The following is a 26,291-nucleotide window of genomic DNA, read 5'->3' as shown; positions in this document are numbered from 1 at the left end:
GGCTGTACTCAATCACACTATACTCGTTCACTAATATTCTTTGTTTTCTTCATCGTGTCCTGGGACAGAAACTGTTCAGGGTCATTTCCTTCTTCATCATCCGGGAGGTCCCGCCAGTCCCCACGATTGCTGGCACTATCCAATTCATGTTTCTTGTCAGACAAGGTCGTTGAGTCCGACGTTGAGTAAAATGTTCCATCTGTCTCGGATTCGATCCCCTTATCCAATACCAGAGTAGATGGTTCAATATTCGAACCAGACTGAGAGGTAGCATCTTCTACAGCCATTGCCTGAGTGATTGCCTCTGTCGAAACCGGATTCCCTTTTATCGCTGATGAGCCCACTTTTCTACCAGCTCCCACAGCTTTATTTTTGTCGGTATACTCCTGACTCAGCTCCAAGTTCTCTTTCGACCTGGCCTTTTATCAAAAAATTGCTGCAACTGTTTTAAGTTTGGAAGGTGTCTCTTGGGTCTGGTGGGCTGCTGAATCTCTATAATGACTCTGTATAGCTCCTAGTGCACCTTGCCCCCCTTGCACTTGTAATTGTGGAGCAGCTACTGATCCAGGCTGCATTTTCATAGTTTGGCCATTGGCGTTTCCTCCCCCTGCTCCTATAGCCATACTGTCAGAGTCACCATTAGCATAAGCTATAGCATAAGCTATAGCCGACTTGCAGACAGCCCCTCTCGTTTTAACATCATTGCTGATTCTATCGGCAGAGTGCTCTGCTCCCCGCTTATTGAGGTCCCAGCAGGTGTCTCAGCCGCTGCCCCACCTTTGTACCTCGCATTGCCCCTTCCCTTCGGCGCCATCCTTATAAAGAACAAAGTCTATTGCTGATTTCGAGGATTTTTAAGAAAAGAATTTAAGCCCAGCGCAGAGAGTTCGATATTGGATATATTCTTTTTAGCCCTTTTACCTTCGGTACTTCAAAGGCGCCAAAGCACTCTGCTTCTCAGCATGGATCTTCCGTAGATTACTGTAGATTACCAGGCTGTGGAAATGTTTGCAGCACGAGGAATATCGGGCTTTTCAGTCACTTTCAACCGTTCTACTCGATGAATGAGCCGAGCACAGTACACAGCCTGCTCGCCAAACAACACAAAGGCGAAGGGAAAATAGGCAATAATCCAACACACGGAACCTGGGCAGTCGCTACATCAGAGCTCCGCACTCGTTTAGTCCAATGCACCCAGCTGAGACTGCTCTCTCCTTGCGCCGTGGGGAAGCCCGAAGCGGTAAGCCGAGTAGCTTTCAGCTGCCGGAGGATACGGAGTACACAGAGCACTTTTAACTCGGCTATAACAGATCACAAACTTGGACAAAAGTCAGCAGCACTCAAAGGAAAGGAGCAGGTCGGTAACAGGCTGGTTGAATAGGGTTCTCAAAACTGTTTACTCAGGAGGGAAATCACCGCTGGCAGGGAGTTTGAACGGGGTCATCAGCGGAGCACCTCACACGGCCACAATAGCGGCCGCCATCTTGCCTCTCAACCTCACTGACTTCCAGGAGCAGAAGGAAGGGAAGATTAGTTGCATATTTTTATTATATGTCCATGGTTATTACCATTTTGGGAAAGGATCTTCTTAGGAGTTAGCCAGGGGATCCAGAAGAATATCCTAGTTCCCGAACTTGACGTAGCCCTCTTTGGAATTACTAGACAAAGGGAGACCTTAGCAACAACAAGAGCTAAGGAGACATGTATTGCAATCACTTCCCTTGTAGCACATTCCCTGATTCTACACAATTGGAGATCTGCAAAAATACCTACCTATGTGGGATGGCTAAATAAAATGAAACGCATAAGAGAATTCAAAGAAGCATATGCTAGTAGGTGCTATTAAAAAGTTTACGGCCCTGTGGAAACACATGGTGAAGATAGAAAATATGGTGGAAGAAGAATCCTACACTTAACTACAACTCTTGCTTAAAATGTAAGGGGGTGGTTACACATAAAAACTTTTTTAAAGTGTAACAGAGAAAAAAAAGAAATTACTTTGGTGAAAAAGAATGCAATTTAATATAGTACAGTAGGGTGAGTAACTAAGTTTGATAAAGGACATTTGCACTAGATGCACTCAAGCACTTTAGTACCGCACTTTTCACCAAGTTGGGGTATGCATGATCGAATTTTATAAAAATATGTATTTAATATGGTTTTTGCAGGAATATACCATTATGCACTTTATAGTATCCATTGTATTCAATTGTTTTTTAATACTGATCTTAAAATGCAGTTTTTAGCAATTGTTGTATTTTTCCTTAGGCTTCTGCTTAATACAAATAAATAAAATTAAAAAAGAGAAGCTGCATGCCACTTAATTAATAAAAAATAAACAAAAATTCACATACCCGGTAACTGTGAGGAAAAGCTACTAGGAGCTCAAAGTCAAAAAAATACTGCCCAGGCTGTAATGAGGGGAAGCAGCCTGGAGTTCATGGTTAAAAAAAAAGTAATGCCCATTTTACAATGGACAGATGTCATTGGGAGTTAGAAAAAATATATATGAGGAGTCATTATATCTCTCATTGGCCCCACTATGGTAGCTCCAGACTGAAACAAGCATTCTCAATCCAAAAGGGCTCGCATTACTGATAGTTTGAGGTATTGGCGTTGCAAATAATAATGCAATGCCAATAGGTCATACTTTCAGTAATGCAAGACCTAGTGCATTTCAAATGCTTGTGTAGTGAGCCAGGAACCAACATTGCATGTCTCAGTGCCGTACCACAAGCTGCTCCTAGAGGTCCCTAGTGAGCAAGGCACTAGCACTGCATGTCTCGGTGCAGTACCGCAAGCTGCTCTTAGAGGTGACTAGTGAGCAAGGTACAAGCACTGCATGTCTAGGTTCAGTACAGCAAACTACTCCTATAGTGCCCTGGTGAGCAAGGCACCAGCACTGCATGTCTATGTGCAGTACGGCAAGCTTCTCCTAGAGGTCCCTAGTGAGCAAACCACCAGCACTGCATGTCTACAAAGTTGGAGTTATTAGCATTATAAATGGCAATGATTTTTACCTAGCCATGTTGCAGGGTTCAATACCATATGTGGCCAAAAGGGGACCTCTTTTGGTTACATATGGTACTGCATCCTGCAGAAGATATGGTAAATCCATTCTACCCATAATGCATTGCATGCAAGACAGTACTACGAGTACATTCAAATAGCTATATCCATATATACAATTAGTAGCTTTGAAGTGTGACAAAAGAATTATTACATTAATTTTGGATTAAGTTGTACTCTGTGTGGAGCTGGTGAAGGGAAATTTATAGACAGTCTCAAATAAATTTGAGAGTGAAGTAACCACTTCCAGCCTAGCTTAGGGCCAAGTGTGTGTCCTGCCTAAAGCCTTCTCGGAAAATCATGCTTGAGGCTGTAATTAATGTGTGTCGTGCCTGAAGCCTTCTAGGAAAATCATGCCTTGAGGCTGTAATTAAAACCTAGGGAGTAACAGCACATGTGACAAGGGGTGTCCTCATGGGAGGTTAGAAGAAGAGACAATGCAGTACTAAGGGGGGACTACTAAGCCTATTGACCAATGAAAAGCCACGATTTACAAAGGACTGGGACAGGAGCTAATTAAAAAGATGGGCGGAAAGTGGGCGAAGCTTTGTGCCCATATCCTGAATTCAGCATGTCTCAAAGAGACAATGCTGTGTAGGCAAGACCTAAAAACGATGTGTCCATGTTAGAGACAGTCTTGCATGCAAGTCCTGACACTCAGATAACAATGACAATAAATACAATCATTGGAAATATCGATAGGTCTGGCCTTCGCAAGCTGGTGCAATGGTTTCATTTTGTATTGTTGTTACTCGTTACATATGCCACAAAAAAGTTATTGGATATCAGTGCGCATAATTTTAATAGAGCATTATGGGTGCTTTCCATGAGACATGTGCACCCAGAACACTGTATAAAACCATTGTCTAAGCTTTAATCCATATAACAGTGAAATTGTAATCTTATTGTCACAAAGAAAGCATTGTTTTCGTTGTGAATTACTGTTACATTAAAACACAGTGTAAAAGCACAGGATGACTAAAACATTTAAAAAGGTTTAAAGAACATCCCACCAGCCCTGGCACAAAGGTGAGCCCCATTTTTTGTCAGATGGGTGCTTGACCAGACAAAATGCTCAAGCACTTTTAGTGCAAGAGAGCCAGTGCCTGCAGTTGCCTGACCCATTGCCTCATGCTGAATGATGTGATGGGAAAGCTCAAAATGTGGATGGTATGTGAACAAGCCATTGGATGCAAAGATCTAACTCCAACCTGCTACAAAACAAAAAACTGAAATTTGAGTGCTAACATAACGTTTTGAACTCAAAAAACAAAGAAATTCACCTGTTATAGATAGAAGAGCAAATTATAATGTGCAACCCCACCATGCATTGCTTATAACATAACCTCTCATATTACATCAATCATGACATGTTCTATGGCATAATTTATAACATCACTGATGACATCTCTAATGACATTATCCATGTTCATATTACTCACCACTTTACCAGGTACTGTTTTCTCACAAAAGATGTGATTTGCGATGTCATAACTATTATTTTAAATGTTGTTCTTTTAGATGGCATAAGTTATATAATATAAAAGGGTATAAAACGTGCATGGAGAAGGCGCAAGGTATAGTTAATGTAGTGTGGCTACGAAGTTGAATACACTGTGTATGTAAGTTCTCGAGTTATAACCCTTTAAAAGTGTTGCGTATATTATAAAATAAAGGCATAAATATACATTTCGAATTTTTAATTTTTGTGTAGTTTCATTTTGCTGTGTAGATATAAAATAAATAAAGTTTCAGTAATGTAAAGGTGGTGCATATATTATAAATTAAAGGTATAACTATAAGTGTAGAGTGTGTAAGGTTTGTGTAGTTAAAGTTTGGTTTGTATAGAAATATTAAATAAAGTTTTCCAAACTGTAAAAAAGGTTTAACAGTTGGTTTTGTCATAGAAAAGGGGACCAAAACGGCACTGCAATTGTGTTTGATCAATGCCAATTGAGCAAACAGAAACGTATCATTGCAGAACGAGAATGAATACCAAATAAATCACTTTGAGAACATCATGGTGGTGTATGTAACTGGTCCTTTTTTAACTGACTCAAAGGTTACAAGGTTCTTAGATACATATAAACACCTAAAAAGTTTGATTTTGTAACAAAATAAATTGTTTCATGAATACAATGCATTTTTGACACAAATATTATAGGGGCCAATTAGGATAGCGGGCGGATCGCCCCCACCATCCATGTCTGATTGACACCCTGCCATATTAGCATGGCTGGGGGGTTTGCGGCGGATGGAAAGACCATCCGGCGCTTTTCCGCCAGGCGACTCGTTGACCAGTCAGAAAAGGGTCACAATATGGTGGTGGTGTCTGCAAGACACCAACATCCATATTATGATGATGGAGGGAATTGGCCTTTCCATGGAGGCAATGCCACCATGGAAAGGCTTTCCGTCCTTGTTGTTGGGGGCCCCGCCAGGTGTCAAGGGCATGGGGGGTGCACATGGAGGGTACCTATGGTACCCCCCTACATTTGCTTGTACAAGGTGGCAGGCACTGCGGGGTGCCTGTCATGTTGTGCATGCAAATGCACAAAATGCATTTTTCACATTGCGGCGGGTGCTGCTGACAGCACCGCCCACCGCAATGTGAAAAATACTGGATGCAACCGCCATGGTGGTGTTCGCATCCTGATTGGCATGGCGGGACCGCGGCGCCTATGGCTGGCTGTCCATTTTGCCGTTGCAGTGGCAGGCGGACAGAGTCCGCCCGCAATCGTAATAGATCCCTATGTGTCCAATGACGGAGTGTACTATTTAAATGGAAAAATAGTCCCTCACTCATTGCAGAATGAAGGATAAATCCAAATAGCAAATAACATTAGCTGAGCAGGAATACTTCTGTGAGGAGGAGCCCAAATCCACCCTATCTATATTTTGAGGTACTGGTAACAAAAGGTCAATTGGCAGCTGAATTGTCGACCCAGACCTAAAAAGACTGGTCCACGACCAACTTGAATGAAACACAATGGGGGACATATGAAGAAAATATAAAGCAACCCCTAATCAGTCATATTGCGAAAGCGTGCATACCTTAATATATTATGTGCAACAATTATAGTGTATTTGGCAGAAGCATTAGATTCATTATTCATATCCATCTTCAAACATAAAATGTTGATTTTCTGGTGCAATCGAGTGAGTGGGCAGTGGCTTAGGCCTGTCCATTCTGTGAGTATGTCCTAGAACTGTACATGGCCTGGAATGATGTACCAAGCATACTCTCATTTGCTAATGGTAGGCCACTGTCCCTGTCATGTTTTTATCAAGTAGAGCAAATGTAGTGGCGTACAGTGTTTTTAGAATCCATAGTGCAATCACACCTTTTCATCTGAGTCACTGGAGTGGAGGGTACTGGTCCGCTTGTCTAAAGTTCAGCTTCTATGTGTGTGCCCACATCCTAGTGTTGACATCCCAAGTACATGTAAGTGTGTTCTTGTGTGTAGTTGGCATGGTGTGTGTGATTGAGCTAGGATGATGGAGGGCTGTGGGGTTCATTTTACATACTCCTCATATAGAGGTGTACATGATGAATGTGAGGGTAGTGTCCCTAGCCACTGGAAATGAATTGCTCAAATTTCTGAAGCTGGATGTAGGAGACCTATGCACTGAAGTGAGGGGAGTGTGGATAGGGCTCCTTTAGATATGTATTTCAGCGTTTTGCTTAGCATGAAGCTACCTATTGAACAATGCAATTTGGTAGATGGTGGGGTAAGCAGGTAGAACTGCAGACTCTATTGTGCAAGGTCGGGAAACCTTTTGGGGAGGGCTGGACTTTTGTCATTCCATCAATTGCTTACTGACAGACAGGTGCAGAAACCTCACAACTTTTTGTGCCTCTGCTGTGGGTGCACCACGTCATAGGCTACCCTTCAGTCAAGCTTATTACTCTCCACAAAATCTGTGTCTATAGAACAGCCTGGAAGGGATGCTTGAAAGGAGGACCACCCTAAACTTGTTCTACAGTTTCAGACAGTGGATCCAGGTCTCCTGTCAGTCAGTTGTGTACATAAGTGAGACCACACTTGTTGTTTCGGTTCAAGGTCCTCTATGCCAAGGAAGGGAGTGCTCTGCAGAGTGCTCCTGTGGACTGCTGTACAACCAGGTCTGGCGTTTGCCTGACAGTCAGTCTCCTACAGGTGAGGTATGGATCCCTTTTGGAAAGAAAAGTATATCTTCCTTGAAGCCCATAAAAGCCTGGATGCCTGCTGTGATGAATATTACCATTGATTGATTAATTATGTTATTTTCCAGGGGTCATCGGCTCATACCTATAAATTCGTCCTGATGATGGTCTTGTAAATAATCTTGATAAGACCTAAACGTCGACCTTCACGTCCACTCCTGCTAGTATTGACATCTTGCGTTCAGTGCCTCACTGCGAATTTAGCAGTAGTCATTGCATCATATGTAACAGCTGGGACGTATTCTTTTGTACTGTTGGACCAATGAATGTTTTCCTTGTACATTTGAATTTTTTATGTTTCATTCTATCAACTGATGAACAACCCATATAATTGCTTCAAAATAATAACAATTTTGATACATAATTCCTTTGTGTTGCTTTTTCTTCTGCTCTTTGTTTGGCTCGTCTGGTAGCCTTGCATTGTGATTTTTGCACCGTCCTAAATAATTGGACTTTTTAAATACAATACAGCAACTAATGTTTACAGTTAGGATTTAAAAATCTTTTCATTAGAAATCTCTAATGCTGCGTATAAGAGTGTGAAATAAATCCCTTGCTGGCAATTTTTTGTGATATGTGATGAGGGGCAGTGCATCCCTGCTGTCTGTGGGGCTCTCAGAAGAGAGTACTACAGGATAGCAATCTGTTTGACCCGCGAGTCAGCTGCTCTGCAGGCTCTGTGCTGCTTACTGGTTGGAACAGTGACTCAAGAAGTGCAATTCCAGGAGGTGAGTCGGGCAGTGACGGCTCACATAGGTAAGATCGGTGGGGTGGGGTGGGTGGATGGATGGTGGTGGAAGTTGACAGTCGACAGGATAAGTAATATTAACCCTTTCGGTGCTGATGACGGCTCCCAGTCGTCATGAGTCACGGTGGGCGTGTGCTGATGACGGCTGGGAGCCGTCATGACCACGCCCGCGATCGGAATGTCCAGCACCGGCGCGGAATTCCAGCCGCAGCCAAGGTGTTAAATAAATAAAGCCACTTAGTTTACGCTACCAGCATCGCCGACATGGCGATTGGGCAACCGCAAATTAAGTGGGTTTATTTATTTATTTCTTTAGTACTACCTATCCCATTGTCTGTGGACTTCCACCACCCCGTACCTAGCCCTAGCCCTGAAGGACCGTTCTTACCTTTGCGAGCTGCTACTGGAGTCAGGCTCTGACTGAGTGTTGTGATTGGCCTGTGAATGAATGGTCGCAACAGCCAAGTGCAAGATCTGCCAGTGTAAGACACAAATGAACCCAGTGGTGATTGGCCAGTCAGTGGACACAACTGACAAAATTAACAGCCTATGGGGGCCTGTGACTGCCCTACTTGTACGGGGCACAATTAGGACTTCATTAACTGAATCTGTTGTGGCCACCTTGAGAGGAGGGAAACTGCACAGAGTGTGACCAGTAAGTTTCAGGGCTTCAGTGAGAACCTGTTGGCCCGGGAATAGTTTAGTGCCAATCTTTCAAAGCTAGGTACACCTACTGTTGGTCCATTCAGGCAGTGCCCAACCAGATGCCCATCCCCTGCTCCTGTTGCTTAAAGACACAGATTGGGCACACTGCTGGGTGAAACTCCTGCACTGGAGATAGGAGAGAAGACGAGCTACCAGCCATCGTACTACCACTCGTGGACAAGCTTGAAGGCCCAGGCATTCAAGGCTAACTTGTGAGGACTGAATCCACTCCAGAGTGTGAGATGCTGAACTGAGTCTGTAGACACATATAGACAAGTAGACACATATATTTGGGGATATTATTCTCATCTCAGCTATATTCAACTACTACTGCATTCCACAGTGAGAGGGTGAACCTCCAATGTTGGTACATAATGGCAAAATATAATTTAAAGTTGAGTGCATCAACAACGCACAACAAAAGTACCTCTGATAAATATAGGAAACAAAATTCCACCCAAAGATGAAAGTGGTAAACAAGGGCAAATCCCATGTGTTGCAAAACAGTGGAACCTAAGGCCAAGGTATTTTTTTTTTTACTTCTTCACTGGAAAACAACTTCCATCTTTAGAAACCTCTTCCCTACACTCCTGTGAAACACCAGGGTGGTCTCGTCCCCAGCCCACCCTGGAAAAGACCTTATCTCTGCTTTGCACAAGTGTCGATTTCAATACTTTTTTGAAGATGGGGAAACTGGCTCCAAAATATTTGTGACTGCCCATGAACGTTTGAGTTTGTGGGTGTTCTCTCCAGTTTGCAGGGCAATGCCAGTGAAGCTCCCTTTTTCGTCCCTAAATCTAAATTTATAACATTGTTAAATCTACCATGCTTCAAAACTGCCTGCCATGGGAAAGACGATTTACAGAATTAAAATTCCATACTTCCTGATTGGGTGAATCAGACTGTAGAAGTTACCATTGCAAATTGACTTTTTGGGCTACCGAAGTTTTATGTAGGTGTACCTTTAAAAAAAAAAAGCATAACATTGATACTACAGCAAGACCACTACAAACCCTGTAAATTTATGAAAAACACTGTTTTAAATCAGGCTTCAACTGTTAAAGGAAACTGGAACACAATAATTGTTGTATCTGTGAAGTACCATAGATAAGGCAAAGCTGCCTGTAATATATCCTACCAGTGTTCTGTACCCTGCCTTTTTCGATCGCTCCCTGTACCCTACAGTGTCCTAAAGTAGCCTGGGCACGACAAGTGCGGCCTAAGAAATCTGTGACAAAGAGAGACTGCTCAACTGAGAGAACTGGGCTAACAGGCACTGAACTTGGGGGGTGGGGGAGCCCTTACTTGCGCACGTCTACAGTTCTAAACGTGGGGGCGGGGGGAGGGGAGCGAGGGGGGAAGGGAGGGGGTCTCGAGCAGTACAGGGGTATGCATCTTTTTGTTTCCATGTTTTTTCTATCTTTACTTTTCTATGCCCACCCATTTATCTCCGGGGGGGGGAGTCCTTAGCAACAACACACAAGGCCAAACCTATCAGCCGACATAACAGAGCACGAACACCCATAATGTCAGCAGAGCAAACACAGAGGGCAAGAAGAGGGCGATCAAAACACACCAGATCAGACAGCGATAACATAAAGCAACCATGACAAACCAAGCCCAGGACCATTTTAAAACAGACCTTAAGGTGGTGTCCCTCAACGTTAAAGGTCTCAACCACCCCATAAAACGGAAGAAAACTCTAGACTACCTAGCGAAACTAAGGGGAGACATGTACGTCCTCCAAGAGACCAGACTCTCAGAGGGGGACGCGCAACGCCTAAGGGCAAAATGGATAGGCGAGGTTCTCTGCTCACCAGCCATTAAAAAGAAACGAGGGGTCATCACCTTAATAAGCAAAAAGGCCAATGTAACACTTCAGAGTAGCTATGCCGAGAAAGATGGGAGGCTATTAGTGTCAAGCCTAAAGCGAGGGGAGGAGACCCTCCACATTGCCAACGTGTACGGGCAAACACTGTAGACGAGGCCTTCTGGGACAGTGTAGGGAGAAGAATAGGAGATCTCCCACAAGAAGACCTCCTCATACTAGCAGGAGACATGAACCTAATTTTAGACCAGGCAACTGATAGACACCCACACAGACCGAGTCACGACTCACAGAATCTCAACACACTCAAGAACATCTGCACAAAGCTTCAACTCAAAGATCCCTGGAGACTGCAACACCCAGCTGCAAGGGACTACACCTTCTACTCTCACCCACACAACTCATACAGCAGAATTGATTATATCCTCATGTCAACCTCACACACACACCTGATTGACCAAACGGAAATTGCCCCAATCACCATCTCTGATCACGCACACATATCACTTTCAATAACTGGGAGACACAATGACACGCCAAGCTGCAGATGGAGACTCAACAGCGACATCTTGCAAAACCCATGGAACGTAAACTAAATTGAGGAGGCCATTAAAGAATATCTAGCTTTCAATGACAATGCAGAGGTAGACAAGGGCACCCTCTGGGATGCCCTAAAAGCCACACTAAGGGGCAAATTAATAAACATCAAAGCCAGGATGAACAAGGGCAGGAACAAGAAGATAGCCGAACTAGAAGAACAGATCAGGGCACTAGAAGCAGGGCACTGCGCAAACCTCACATACAGGAACACGTTGACAGAACTAACGAAGAAAAAGTATGAGCTCAACAGAATACTAAGCGAAAGAGCGGGGACATGGCTCAACAACTACAAATCCATAAACCTATGTTCGGCCAACAAAGCAGGGAAAGCGCTAGCGTCATACCTGAAAGCGAAGCAGAGACAACACTCGATCGCGGCCATGACAGACAAAGCAAACAAATCACAAACGACCAACAAGGTGATCCTAGAAGTCTTCAAGCAGTTCTATGAGGAGTTATACAGGGCAAACAAGAACCTAGCAGCCGATGGGGGGGTAGAACTAGTAAGCAAGATCACCCTGCCTACACTAACACCAGAACAAAGAGGCACACTAGGAGGGGACATCACAGGTGCAGAGATAGAAATCGCAATCACAGCACTCAAGGTCAATAAAGCGCCAGGACCTGATGGGTACACGGCGCTGTTCTACAAGAAATTCCTAGGGCAGCTAAAACACACTCTGCTTGAAGCCTTCACCCATTGCATCTGCAAAGGACGGATGACAGACTCCATGGCGGAAGCCAATATCATTGTGATCCCCAAAGAAGGCAAAGATCTCCAATACCCACAGAGGTACCGACCAATATCACTCATCAACGTAGACTGCAAAATCTACGCCAAAATCCTAGCTAATAGACTAAACACGTTCCTCCCCCACCTGATCCATAACTCACAAGGAGGCTATCTCAAAAACAGGCTCTCACAAGACAACACTAGACTCATGTGCCTCCTCATCGATCAGACAATGCACAGCACAGATCAGGCAGTCATGATAGCGTTGGACGCAGAGAAGGCTTTTGAAAGAGTCTCCTGGCCCTTCCTAGACCTACGCATGGAGAAATTTGGACTGGGCACCGAATACAGGGGCATGGTAATGGCACTGTACAACAGACCCAAAGCCAAGATAGTCGTAAACAGAGGCTCATCTGAATCACTAACACTAGAAAGAGGTACCAGGCAGGGTTGCCCTCTATCTCCTGCCCTATTCCTGTTGGCGTTGGAGCCACTGCTGACAATGATAAGGTGCAACCCGGAAGTTAGGGGGGTCCAAATCAAAGACAATACAGTGAAACTTGCAGCGTACGCAGACGATGTACTGATAACGACAAAGGAACCAACGACCTCCATTGCAGCACTAATGAAGACCATGGAACCATATGCGCACGCCTCAGGCTACAAACTAAACTGGGACAAATCAGAGTACAAACCCATGAATGTCCACACAACTAGATCAGTACTAGGGCTTTCCGGACTAGCCTGGCAAACCAAACCTCTCAAATACCTAGGTATTCTCTTCGGCCGGGACCTGAAAGCGACCTTAGAACACAACGAGGAGGCCACCCTAAAGAAAGTGAAGGAGAGGCTCGACTCATGGTCACCCAAATTCATTAGCTGGTGAGGTAGAGTAGAAACCATTAAGATGATGGTAACACCAGTGATCAACTACACACTAAGCATGCTACCACTGACAGCCACAGAAGACTTCCACAAAAAACTTGATAAAATGATAAACAAGTTCTTATGTAAGGAAAAGAAACCAAGGATAAGCCTACAGAAATTGCAACTCAACAAAGACTTGGGAGGACTAAATATCATGCACTTCAAAACCTTTCAAACTGCTTGCCTAGCAAAACAAGGAATCTTCTGGATCACCCAAACACAAGACTACGAGCCAGTATGGCTAGAGCTAGAAAGAGACATCCTAGAGGGACTAAACCCCATAGCCTTGCTCACGGCGAACAGATACCCAGCAGCACACAACCCCATCATCAAACACACTAAAACAGCACCGCTAAGGGTAGACAAGCAGCTGGGACAAAGGATCAGAGGCACCAAATGGGAGTCAATCTGGCACAACACTAAGATATAATACAAAGGGCGTACGCTTTGTGACACAGTCTGGATCAACAAAGGAATCACAAACCCCATACAATTAGAAAAGAATAACACCCCACTCACGTTCCACACCCTTAAAGAATTACTTAACCTGCCAGGGATAGAACTATACACGTTCCTTAAAATTAAAGCTGCCATAACCAAGGTGAACCTAAACCAAGCTACACCCACCATCTTACAATACATGGTCAACCTCGACAGGATAGGACACCAAACATCACACATATACAAACTCCTCCATCCCAACACGTCCAACCTAAACGCCAAAACAATGGACTTCTGGGAAACACTGTATAACAGACCCTTCAGTGAGGAGGAAAAAAAGACACTGTGGGGGTCGGCCACAAAAAACAAGATAACACCGCAGCTGGCACAGACAAAATTCTGGCTCCTACACAGAACCTTCTGGACCCCAGCCAGACTAGCAGGCATGGGGATCAGAGAGGACGACACATGCTGGAACTGCCATAGGATGAAAGGGGACCTACAACACCTCATCTTTGAATGACCTAAGGTTCAAACGTTCTGGAAGAAAGCGAGCGACCTCATAAACACGGTAGTAGGGAGGGATATAAGGCCAGGGTTCGTAGGACTTGCGTCAGCATTCATGGCACCAGATTTAGGAAGCAAGGAAGACAGAGACCTAGTAGACCTCCTACTCACCGCGGCAGTTAAAACCATCCTAGCCAACTGGAAAAAATACAGCCAAGGCTACATTCAAAGGCTGGGTCAACTGGGTCACCTTCCTCAGAGGAGCCGATAACATCACAGAAAAGTTCTCGACCAACTACACCGCCAAAACTGGGATGTGGGCAGCTTTAGACGCACATCTGGGGTCATACATACCTCCATAGAAAAAGGCTCAAACAAGACCCAGAGTCAACAACCCAAACCACAAAGCACAGCGGATAAGAGACGGCAACAAGCTACCGATACTGACCAACGGACTATCAAGATCCCCCCCCCCTTCCTTTCTTTCTTTCCTTTTCCTCTCTTTTCACCTATTCGGGCTGTTACAGAGCACTCCAATACGAGCCTATGAAGCTGATGCAAGCCTAACGCAACCAAGAAGGCGCCGAGAACCACAGTAACACCGTGCAATACTTTCTGTACTGTAAATGTTTTCTTAATAAAAACTTTCGAAAAAAAAGAGAGACTGCCGCCGGCTGCACTCACAAGAGCTAAGGGCCACAGTATGCAGGCCTTAAATGAGGGAATCCAGTCTGTGGTTTCACAAACTAGCCATGAGCAAAACAGGGAATTTTATGTTAAGGAAAGCGCTGAGATCCCGCTTTAGACACCAGGGCTCAATGTGGTCCCATAAACTGATCACTGCTTTCCAATGGCTACTCTAATATCGAGGTTGGCCCAGAGTGGTGCAGTAACTGGAATATGTATTCTCATCCAAACAAATCCAGTGGTATTTTTATATACGCTGTGAAGCAAACCCAAAATGTGAATAAAAATGGGTTCCTCTGTAACATAAATATTAATTCCTGAAATTCTAAGTAAAAATGTGATTGATGAAGTTGTTTTATGCACACATAAACGTATATGATACATTTGGCGGCTTCTCGGCACATAAATATATATTTTATTTTAAAGAATTTTTTTTTTCCAGGTGTGGGGCAGTTCGATACTGAATTGAGTCGTTGAAATTGGCCAAAAGTAAGACTGCTCTAGGCAGTGGAACACTCGCACTCATCAGGCTCGACTGGCCAGTGACAAAGCTCTCTCGATACATAGGCTCTAGTTGCTGCGACATGGAAAGGACGGGTTTCAATCACAACATGACCCACTCGGAATGTCATCCTTCGTGGGTTGATAACATGGGTACCTCTGTCAACGGGCTGTTAATAATTGTTTGGCAAATTATATGTAAATTGCTTCGCGTTAGAGTGCTGTGTGATTGATTATGACTGGAAGCATCTGCTCAGATGGTAGTTTTCACAGACAGGTAGGCATGATGAGCTTAAGTGGGCGAGTGACCGCGTGCGCAGAGTGACAGAGAGGTGCACCGAGGAGATGAAAGGGGGAGTTGCCAGTCCTGCTCTTCGAGCCCCCCGGAAGGGGGAGCCTGTCGTCTCCAGGCACCCCTGGCTCTATGAAAGGCTGCAGGGAGCCGGCGGAGGCAGAGCACACTACAGGCGTGCCCCGGCCCTGTGAGGGAGAGGAGGATGCTGCACTGGAATGAGGAAGTGGAGTGGAGAGGGGCGGAGGCGGGCCCGCGAGCGGTGGAGCTGCTCCAGCGCGCGCCGGCACCTGCCAGAGAGGCGCATGGAAGCTGGGAGAGCTGTTTGCAGGCAGCGGGGATAACAGGTAACGGATACCCAGAGGGCCGGGGACACTCGTAGCACCGGGGCCGCGCGCCCTCCTCCCTCCCCACTTATTACTACTCACAGACCGCTTGGGCAGGAGCAAGCACGTTTTATTGATCGACAAGCACTACTCCTGCCGAAGCCCTTTCATTGGCTGAGACGGCTGCGGAGCATCCATACCCCTGCTTACGCAGTTCTAAACTTCACTCAGTTTGCACCTGTTAGACTCTTCCAAATAAACTTTTCAGATTAGTTTGCTCTGAGTTAGACCACTGCAGATGCTTCCTTTGTTCCTTTTGGGACTTCTAATTTCTAATAGACCGATTAAACTTTTTGGGGAGGACGTCTGGGTTAGATCAGGTGTTATGTTGGTAGTTGTCATTGTTTTGTTTTCTATATTTGATTGGTAAACACACTTCAATGTTGTTATAAAATAATGCGCAAGATTGGCGGCCAGGGGTCCACAGACAGGTGAATGAATCGTCATTTGGAGTGAGCCTGGGTGGTGCTGTGCTGTGTGCGTCTTGTGTGTGAGGTTACTTGGTTGCACCAGGAGAGATAAGATGCACAGGATATATGCGTGTGAGAAATAGAGGGGGGGAGAGGGGAGAAGTGAGAGTGCGCACGTGAGAGAAAGAGCCGAACTTCAAATAAACCTCTCAAAAGTTCTTTTGATCAAAGTGAATCAAATAGTTTAGAATGTGAAAATCATTTCAGACCTCCAGTTTACAAAGAAACAGTAAATATAAATGCACTTTGTGGCAGAGTGTGTACAGTTCCTAACTCAAAATATTAATCGTATTTAATGACTGCGTCGTTCAGATGCTGGCCTTCCAAAAGAGTTGTCATTTGGGAACCAAACTTGGTCATTTGTGCAGAATGCATTTGAACCCGACCACCCAATTTCTCTTTCTGTGCGCCATATAAGAGTATAATGAGACCTGCGCCACATCCGGAGAGAATTCTGAGAATGTTGTGAGGTTGGCACTGGGAGTTCGCACGCGAGGTCTCAGTGCACCGGCCCCTTTCTTGTCACTTTATCGGTTCTATTTTCGTCTTGGGCGGTAAAGGGAACATAGTTAGATTTCCAAGACATTTTAATAACAAAGTAAACATCTATTAAAAGTGAAGCAAGATGACAAGGTCCCCGAGTGTCACAAAGGAGCAGTTAGACCACAACAAAGTGAGGAAAACAGGCTGCAGAAATAGGGAACAACCGAAGCCCAACAATTTAAGGAAGTCGTTTTGAAAGCAAACTGGATAGAAGATGCCCGTCGAGCATTTTAACATGAATGTCAAAACAATGTCTGTGTCTTGGTTGTTGGGGTTTTAAGGAATATTTAAACCAGACAGTAGCTAGCGAATACAGTCTCCGGAAAGGACACAAACTTTAAAATTGTAATATATCCTTATATTTTCAAATATTATGTACAATTGAAAACACGACAGAAATTGCATTTAGGAGGAAACTGCGTACCCATGTTATTCATGTAAGCGAATTATTGAATCCAGTCACCACAAAACAAACACACACTTTCTCATGTGACAGGTGTATTCCAGTGAGCTGACAGCATTGTAGGACAACTTGACAACGAAATCGCGGGCCCCGGTCCATTTAGTTTGGCAAAACCCCTCCTGAGCAGAAGTCGAGACAGTCGGTAACTTTTTCCCTTAAAGTTTTAGTGGGTGAGCATCTCGTCTGAGTTCTTTCTGGGTAATGCTGAAGGCTTCAACCAGAGGTGCGCTGTCCACGACAGGGGGTGTCAAGCGATAGCATTATTAGCCCCCTCCCCCCCTGTTTACCAAGTGTGGGGGGCAGCCTGCACCCTGAGGTAGCCATGAAGGTTAAATATCAATACAACCACAGCTTTCTGAATTAGCATCTATGTTCGGAGTTCTTTGAGTGTTCAGAAGTACAGCCTCGTGAGGATGCTGTGAGACCTGGTGCAAGGAAGGAAACTGTTTTTTTGGGCTGCTGGTGGGGGTAGTACAATATACCAATTATCAGGGTTCATGGCCCTCACACGGTTCCGAACCCCGGTGCCACTGCACCCGCTTCACCAACGAGAGCTACCCCCCTGAGGTTTAGATTGTCCCCATCATTCACGTCGGCATTCGCAGCTTTCATCGCCATTCTCACTCTCGAGTACACAGACCACTTCTCTCATTAGCCCTTCTACCTCTATGAAAAAGCGAGTTGATTATATTTTGTTATTGTTTGTTTTAGGAAAGGCAGTGCGTGAACTCTGTCGTAAGGGTCAAAGGGGAGAGAGCGGCCTATTAGCAGCGAAGCACGCGGGCCGTGGAACAGGTGCGGCGCTCATTCCAGGCTACGGCGGCCGCAGGGTCACCCAGCAACGCCTCGCGCTAACTTATGTGTGGGTGGCTTTGCAAAGTGTTATGCGTCGGACGACCCCTTGTTCCTCCACAGCAGTGCAGCGTGCGCTAAGGATGCCCCCAGCTGTTCTACGATGGAGGAAAGCCCCCTGAATGTTTCGCTGTCTGACAGGAAATACCCTCCTATATAAGCGACACTTTTGCAGCATCAGGTGCTGGTCCATTCAGCTGCAGTTCGTGTACCTACGAGACTCGGCTCAGTACCGGCCATTTTGTGAGAAGTTGAGCGTTCAGATCCCATCTCCATTCCCGAATGTCCCATAATTACTTGGGTTACTAGATTTTATTGGACTGTCTGACAGAAATATGACAAAAACGTGCATGTATGAACTTTTCAAGCCCCGGATGTATTCCCCAGAAGGCTTCATTATGTTAGTTTTCTAGGGTACACAAACGTACCCTATTTTACAGCAGTAGCAAGTGTACGACAAAGGTTACTTCAAGTCTGGTACCTGCTTGGTGTGAGCTGCAATAGGAGACTTTACCCCGCACAACTTTGGATCAGGACGTATTACGGGACAGGCCTCTCGGAGTCCAGGTTCCGACACATCAGTTGCTTGAAAGACTGGAACATTTTAAGACTACCCCTGTTTCGCTTTTGTGCTGCAACAATTGTAGCTTTTCCGCTCTCTACTTCTCCAAGTCAATAGCGCTTCAGTCGAGTAAGGACTGTGACCAGGAAGAGTAGGGCCTAAAGTGATGAAATTTACCGGTAAGTAACCGGACCACTGCTGCAAAGAACACAGTGAGCTAGAACCAAAGCGTGTTTCCCCCAACCATACTCTGTTACAAATGTGCTATATTATTAAACCGTGTTCTTCAAGGCGCTCCACAGCTGTAATAATGTTGGAAGTAAACGGTTTTGGTTGACAAGCTGTTATTACTGTGTTTATTTATTTAGAATCATATACTGTTGTTTGATGTCTAAGCTTTTTTTTTTTACCTTGAATTACTTTGCGCCCCTGTCTACACTGTAAATATCTTCCTCTTTAGCCAATTTGTACCTTTACATAGTCTTGCACCTATATCCCGTGGCAAACATTTCTGAAGAATTCTGGTGATTTTTACCTAGGGTTTCTTTCGTAATTGTATTTGTTTTTTGTTCAATAGTTTTTATTAGTGCCTAACGGTGCCCACTGGTTTCTGTTGGCTATTATGTCCATTTTAGCCAATAGACTGTTCTTTTTTTGTGTATTCTCGACATATATGCCTGAATCAAAAACAGACATGTTGCAAATGAATCTGTTAAAAAAAACTGTCAACTGTGATAGAAGATGCAAAGAGTGATGTGAGGCTGAACATTGTATATGTATAGCACAAAATAAATAGATATGTTTACTAAATAAATGGCATGGATGCTAACAATTAGTTATACTTGGGATTTCAACCACTATTAAAAAAAAATTAGAAAAATCAGCCAGCCTTTGTAATTGCACTTTAATGTAGTAATGTTTACCAAAATATTATGGTTTGAAGTGTGACATGCATAGCTCAAAATATTCAGCATTTTTGAAGTGTACGAGGCGTAGTACAAATTGTTACAAAGTTGGTAAACAACATGTGCATTCCAGTCAGAACTGATCTAAGTCCCCCTGCGCGCCAGTATGGGCACATCCCAGATCATCTGGCCATTTTACATCCCCACCCTACACACACCTTATCTCCTCCTTACACATGGACAGGCAGGACTGGGACCCAAAAGCAGCCATGGGAAATTCTGTAATCCCAGCCCAACACCACACAACATCTGAGCGAATGAGTCCGACTCTTCTCAAGGGTACAGGGAATGCAGTTCACCCCACAAGCAATTATGATGAAAATATGTCCTGGATGAACTTCTTTTAAAGTTTTGCACAGTATTCAGGAGTGTTATTCATCCACAGCAGCAAAACCTTCCCCAATTGTCGCAGCCCGCCATGAAAAAAATACTTTCTCTGTGCTTAAAGCAGTCTCAACACCACACATTCGAGTCTTGCATAAAAAAAATAGAAATACAGGTTTGTTCTGTCTTTTTATTTAGATATGCAGTGTCTTTCTCCTGAGGCCAAAGGGGCAATTTCAGCCCTGTGGCACTTACAACTATGGACGACAGCTGTGGATAACGTTTTCACATTACCCATAATGTATTCTTCAAACTATGCTAAAATCCCTCTGCAAAACCAAAGCAATCTGTGAATGGGGACATCCAGACTCTGTATAGACCAGAAGTGTCCATTGCTGGTTCAGGCAGGCCAATTCCATGCTAGATTTTCAGGGCAACCTCTGACTACGTAAAAACATTCCCACACGTTCCAATATATGTATATTTATTTTATGTGACTGTCCTGAACGTCTCACATAGATCCGGCCCTTCCGGTCCTCCCTACAGCCTAGAAGTAGCAGTGTTGAGGAAGAGTGAGTCTTGTGTTAATTTATGAATCATGGGCAATACTTTCAGAAGGACCCTTTTATTTGGTGTCTCCTTTACATTTTGAAAAATAGCGCTGTTTTACATCAAGGGTGTCCAGCATTGGTGAAGATGGCAGATTTCCAGATGTCCACTTTGGATAAATGTACATATAAAGGATCTAAAAGCACATTATTTACACAGTCCATGGTTATATCTAAAATCTGGCATGTGTCAAGCTTTGTTGGCCTGATGTTGGACTTCTTCTATAACTATGGATCCTTCGGCCCTCACCTTTAGAGTGAATGATGGCTCTATTGCTGTTGTCATTTGGACATGTTTGTATGGTAAATATTTTCCTTCTTAGCAATTTTAAGGAGCTATGCAGAATGGGAGGGGGGATGGGCGGCACCTACAATAAGAACTACCTGCCCCAACTAATGAAACAAGGCCCCAAGAAGGGGTCCTTAAATAGGCACACTGTCACCGGAGAAAGTTAAGTGCAAGAAAATCAGTCACACCAATTTATACAAAAATATAATTTTATTAATTTTTAACATATATTTCAAAAGGGTAAGGTACTTAGCATGATACAGGCCAGTGCCTCAGACATAAATAAACAAAGTATTGCAAAATATCAAATCCCACACTCCTCTTTCGTGCTACACATTCAGTCCATCACATGTTCCCAAGACTCATCACACATCTCCATACCTCAATCACATAGTTAAACACATTCAAAGATAAAGAAAATAAGGAAACGCCACAAGATGGTCCTGAGACAGAATAGTACAAATCATCATGGCAATGGGGGTAGGGGTAGATATCATCCAGCCTCCCCTTCACGAAAAACGCCAACACACGTTTCAGTGTGTTGCCCCAGCCTGGGCTACACCTTCATCAGGGCAGAAAGTGTGGGGGGAGGCGCGGGGGGGGGGCTGGTTGTCCAGCTTGTTGCACTGGATGAACACACGTGATGACAGACTGACCTGCCATCCCAAAGATTTGCTTTGAAATAGGTCCTTAGGTTATGTAGGCAGCCAGGAACAGGGTTGTCTTCACCCATAACAAGAACCTCAGATAGTCATCTTCGACACTGAGATGGAGACCTTCTCATCCACACACCCACTGCATTTTGTGAACTGTAGTGCCTAGTAGGTTCAGGGAGTTTGGTCTGAGAAGTCTGGTTGGCTGATACAACCAGCTGACCTTGTGTAGGGAGGCCAGGGCCCTTCCTACTGAAAACGTAAATGAATATGTAAATTCTGCCCACAATCAGTACCTCTGTGTAATGATATCGACTTGTTTTGTTAATAGCGCTTGGTACCACTGTTCTGTCACACTGCAGAACCGCAAGGTACTGTGTTCAGTATTAGAAATCTGTCACACACACTCTATTGATTTTAGAAAGACAAAGTACTTTTATTCCTGCTTGGAATCTAACTTATTCCTACACATTATTGGCAGATGTTTGCGCCCTGGCATTCCATATACTGAGCTGTTTAACCAGTTAACAGTTTCTCGTGCCCTAAATAAACTCTTGGTGCATGGAACTAGATGTCGTACTTCAGGGCTACTTTTTTCTATCCGTGCTTGCACTTTATGTTCAATTCTTTTTTGAAACTGCTCCCTACACAAATTTCTGAACATCTCCAGAAGAGACGCACTTTAGACCAGTGTCTCCGAGAGAGTGAGGATAGACCTGGCAGCGGCTCCTTATCTCTGACGCAGAGACATAAATTAAAGACCAAGTGCTACAAGAAAGGAAAAGTGAGAAAAGGAAGAGAAAACCGAGCTAAAGCAGAACTAACACATCTGTTAGTACCCAAAAAAATAAATAACAACAAAATAAATACGAAGAGGAAAAAAAGCACATGCACATAACAAGATGCAATCTTTTTAGCTGCTTTTGAATTTTTATTTTGGGCTGTTAAAACCATTTTATGTGTCTGTTTAGATTTACTGTCAGTGCACCTCATTACAAATATCCATAAGCATACATATGAATATACACAGCAGTGTTTTTGTATGGGACCATATCAAAAATGGCAAATGTTACGTCAGCATATGATATATTCAATTCAGATGATTTTGCTTGGAAACATATTTGATTTAATTTTGCTACATCTAAAAATATTGGCACAAACTATTTACTGAGGCTACAAGACCGAGTTTCCGAGATGACACGCAGGCACAGGTGGCTTTCGATCATCTTGCATAATCAAAGCGCAGAGTTGCGTTTATCTCATTTCATGCCTACAATTAAGTACAATGCTTCATCCCCTTTAGTCCGTGGCAGCTCTAAATTGAGTTTTATCGTGTGCTTTAATTCTTTTGTCAATGGGAAAATGGAACGTACCGTGGCGTAAGGTGGAGTTTACAAAACGGGCGCTCTGTGTATGCCTCCAGATTGCAAATTCGTTTCTGAATATACATCCTCTGATTTCCAGACCTTGTTCTATTACCTTGTTTGTCGAGTGTGCAACCAGGGTGCCCGTGATCCAGTGTTACCTTCCCCATACTCGGCCACATTGTGCCATTCTGGGCATTTTATGTTACCTGGGTGTACCTTCGTTCCTTTCTCGGTCAAAACTAGGACGCCTAGTAAGATTAAGGGGCGTGCACAAAAAATGGTTGTTTGCATTTAGAGTTTTATAAACGGGATAGTAAGCTGGACTTTGCAGTTTTAATTTTAAAGGAATTTAAGAGCCAATCTAAAAAAAAATTGCTTTACTTGCAGGTGAAGTTGGTGTTTCTGCCATTAGCATTTAAACATAAAGATTCTTTTGAAAGTTAAAAAAAATGTATTTCATGCTTCTGTTTCCGTTAAACCTTTTATCTATAATCTACTGCTCCACTATTTAGGTTAACAGAGCCCATAAAAACATCCCATTCACTATAATAGCTCAGTCATCGGAACAAACATGTGGCGGTTCAGTTTTTCTTTGGCCTTCAGCATGTCCTGGTATCCTAATGCAAGCCATGCGCTGACAGCAGCAGCTGCAGGACCACTTGCTGACCATATGGAGAAATAGAGGAAATATAAATGTGGAAGTGAGCATTCTGACAACTATGGCCTCCTGAAGCCCAGTAGGACACTCTCCAGAATGAAGCCTGGTAAAATGAAAGTTTGATCCCATCTACAGTTCCTTATTTCTAGCTGAGGCCATAAAACGTGCTGACTTGCAGCCTCGAAAACTTGTTTCATGTTCTTATTCCCTAAAATAAGACAGGTCATTTAAATTCAATATTGGTCAAACTAAGAGATATTTGGCTCGTAGTGTGCCAACACTGAAAAAGGCCCTTTGTAAAAGCACTTACATAAATACGAAATGAAATATTAACAGCATGGCGAAACTCGAACGCTGACTGTAATTGTGCTAAATAGAGTTAAAAAACATTTTAGTGAGTTTTACTCTGAGTTCGGTTTTTGCTGTGCACTGTCGGAACATGCTAAACCCAAACTTTGAAGGTGCATGTTGGGAGGCACCTGTGCACCTCCACCAAGGGTCCCATAGGAAATGTGCAAGTGTGACCGAAATGCATAATATGTTGGTTTATTTAAAACACAGCAAAAAATAAAAACTATTTTCACTGACTGCCCATGATAAGTTTGAAATGAAGGTAAAGGTAAATGCAAATTAATGCAAATGGGCTGGTGCCTCTAAAACGGATTGCAAAGATCATTGTTGTACTTTTCACTCATTTCTGGATCCTACTGTGTACACATGCGGAAGGTGTTGATGCTACTCTGCCACCAATCACTCTTCGAGCAGAAGGAGGAGCTTCACTCCACAAAGCTGTGTTGTCTAAAGATCTTTGGAGCAGTTCCATGTGAGACCTTGGCGCATTCGTCACTTTGAACTTCCTTTGGTTTGTCATGTAGTACTACGCCCAGCGCACATTTCAACACTTAACATCAGATAATGTGATAGGTGTTATCCATTTAGAAGAGGCTTTTACACACCAGATGGTCACTTGTCAGTCTAAAATGTTGCCAGTGTCACTTTGCCAGCATTTACTATTTTGATCATTGAGTGTATTTGGTTTCTTCAATCAGAAAATGTATTTCCTTCACAGAATATAGATCTGTACAAGTATTTTGGATCTGTGATTGAACCTCTTTGAACCGAATATTATTATAGATTCCGCGATTTGTATATTTTATTGATTAAATCAGTTAACCCCTGTTTCGTTCAGTGTTGAGGAATTCCTATGTGAACTTCTTCTAAGCTGGAACAAAGCAGTTCAATGAAGAGATGCAATTGGTTGTTCAGATCTCAATAATTTGTAGAAAGGGACATATCCAATAAGCTTATAGTCGTGGCCTAAGCAGATAAGAGGGACAGGGGGGATTTCGACGGCCGATGACGAGGGAACATTTTTAATTTAAAGTAAAAATTGATCAACCTTTTCAAACAGAAAAATCAACTCCACCTTACTCTCAGGAAAATCGATTCAATGTTGGTCCGTCCGTTTAGCTCCTGCTAAACCTGCCAAATCTCTGCCCACACTTGTGAACCTTCTCCTAGCCAGAACACTGGATGACAAAATAGAGGGGAGGAGAGTATGGTACAAGATCTCTGAGAAAGAAGTGAGAGTTTGTGGTAGCAGAAGTGTTATGGTAGCATGAAATTTGACGGTATCGAGAGGCCCTGATTTTGTTCCAAACATACCCAAAGCTCCATTATCTGCTAGACTTACCCCTCATTTATAGGGAATCCACTTACTGTGGCAAGGAGTAGAATCCTTAAATTACATTTTGAAGACCCGAGATGAGGTGTATGTGTGTGAACTCAGGGTGCAAATCCTTGCACAGAGAGGTTGTCAACCACACCCAAGGATTGAAAGGCAAGTCCAAATGTTCATTTCACTAACCTTTTTTTTCGAGTGTGCTTTCATGTGTTTGACTTAGGGCTGGCTCACACTTGAATTTTCAGTCGGTGTGTGTAAACTTAACCCCTCCCATGTATTTGGATGAAGTATGACTACTTCATACTTTGAGGAGATGTATAAAGTTTCTGGCTTTGCTTGGGATGAGTTTCACATACCTCATGTCATGTTCTCGTCAGGTAGAAGTTCACCAGAAAACTCAGCTGTGGGAAATTGCTTTGCTTGCTTTCACTGAGGATTACTAGTCCTGAATGACAGTGGGTCGACAATGACTGATTGTACTTCCCCTTGACTGCTGTCTGAAGTCCTTTTGGCATCTGGGTAGGGAGAGTATGTAGCAAGTGTATGACTATAGTTGTTGACTGACCTTCGCAACCTTGTGTGACAGCAACCCTTTTCAGCTTGTTTAAACTACACAAGCGTTGAATTCATAAATTAGTTGAAGTTAAAAAAAATTGCAGAGTTGCAAAGAACTAAATTCCACAACTTCACGCACCCCTAATTTCCAGGAATAAGACACATTTAGTCATGAAAAAACATTGTAACGTGGGTACAAGTGGTGAACATCAGAGAAACATAATTTCAAATCTCCTAGGCTGTAAAAATGGCAGTAGGCGTTAGGAGGAAGCCTTGGGAAAATCAAATACTAAGGCCATAGTGTGTCCCATTGGCCTGAAAAGGGAAATCTGCCATAAGCATGCAGCTATAATTTCAAAATAGTTCTGCATTTCCTGGGATTCAGGGAATCCTGTGAGAGAATGTTCTACAAATCTATAGAAATTGCAACGATTTATATCCATACTCATTATTGATAATGCATACTCCAGGTGGCTGCCCCATATCACATAGTCTGTTCATAAATTCATGGTGGAAATGTGTGGAATTTTTTTTTCATCAAAGAAAATGTTTTTCCTCACCAAGAAAGCCCTTTCCCTACACTACCAGGAAATGTTGAATGTAACCTATCTCTCCTCACCATGGAAAGGCCCTTACTCTGAAAATTCGAAGACGTGCATTTTCTATT

At 43.6% G+C, this 26,291-nt stretch overlaps 1 protein-coding gene across 12 annotated transcripts in view; it reads left to right on the top strand.

Moving 5' to 3' along the window:
* Window positions 1-15,316: 15,316 nt before the first annotated feature.
* The window catches only part of IKZF1 (IKAROS family zinc finger 1), a 296,300-nt gene continuing 285,325 nt past the window's right edge, over window positions 15,317-26,291 (top strand). For 11 of the 12 annotated variants that reach the window (XM_086964977.1, XM_086964980.1, XM_086964978.1 and 8 more), the window contains exon 1: window positions 15,401-15,592. In XM_086964977.1, coding sequence (XP_086821103.1) covers window positions 15,451-15,592 — 142 coding nt within the window. In that variant the 5' untranslated portion in view covers window positions 15,401-15,450. Of the gene's footprint in view, window positions 15,593-26,291 lie in introns of all 12 variants that reach the window. The other variant, XM_086964981.1, reaches the window with a different exon arrangement.

This window comes from Lissotriton vulgaris, chromosome 4_1, assembly GCF_964263255.1.
Source record: "Lissotriton vulgaris chromosome 4_1, aLisVul1.2, whole genome shotgun sequence".
Classification (NCBI taxonomy): domain Eukaryota; kingdom Metazoa; phylum Chordata; class Amphibia; order Caudata; family Salamandridae; genus Lissotriton; species Lissotriton vulgaris.
Note: the sequence above shows the minus strand (reverse complement) of the source record. Positions and strands in the feature narration are given on the sequence as shown.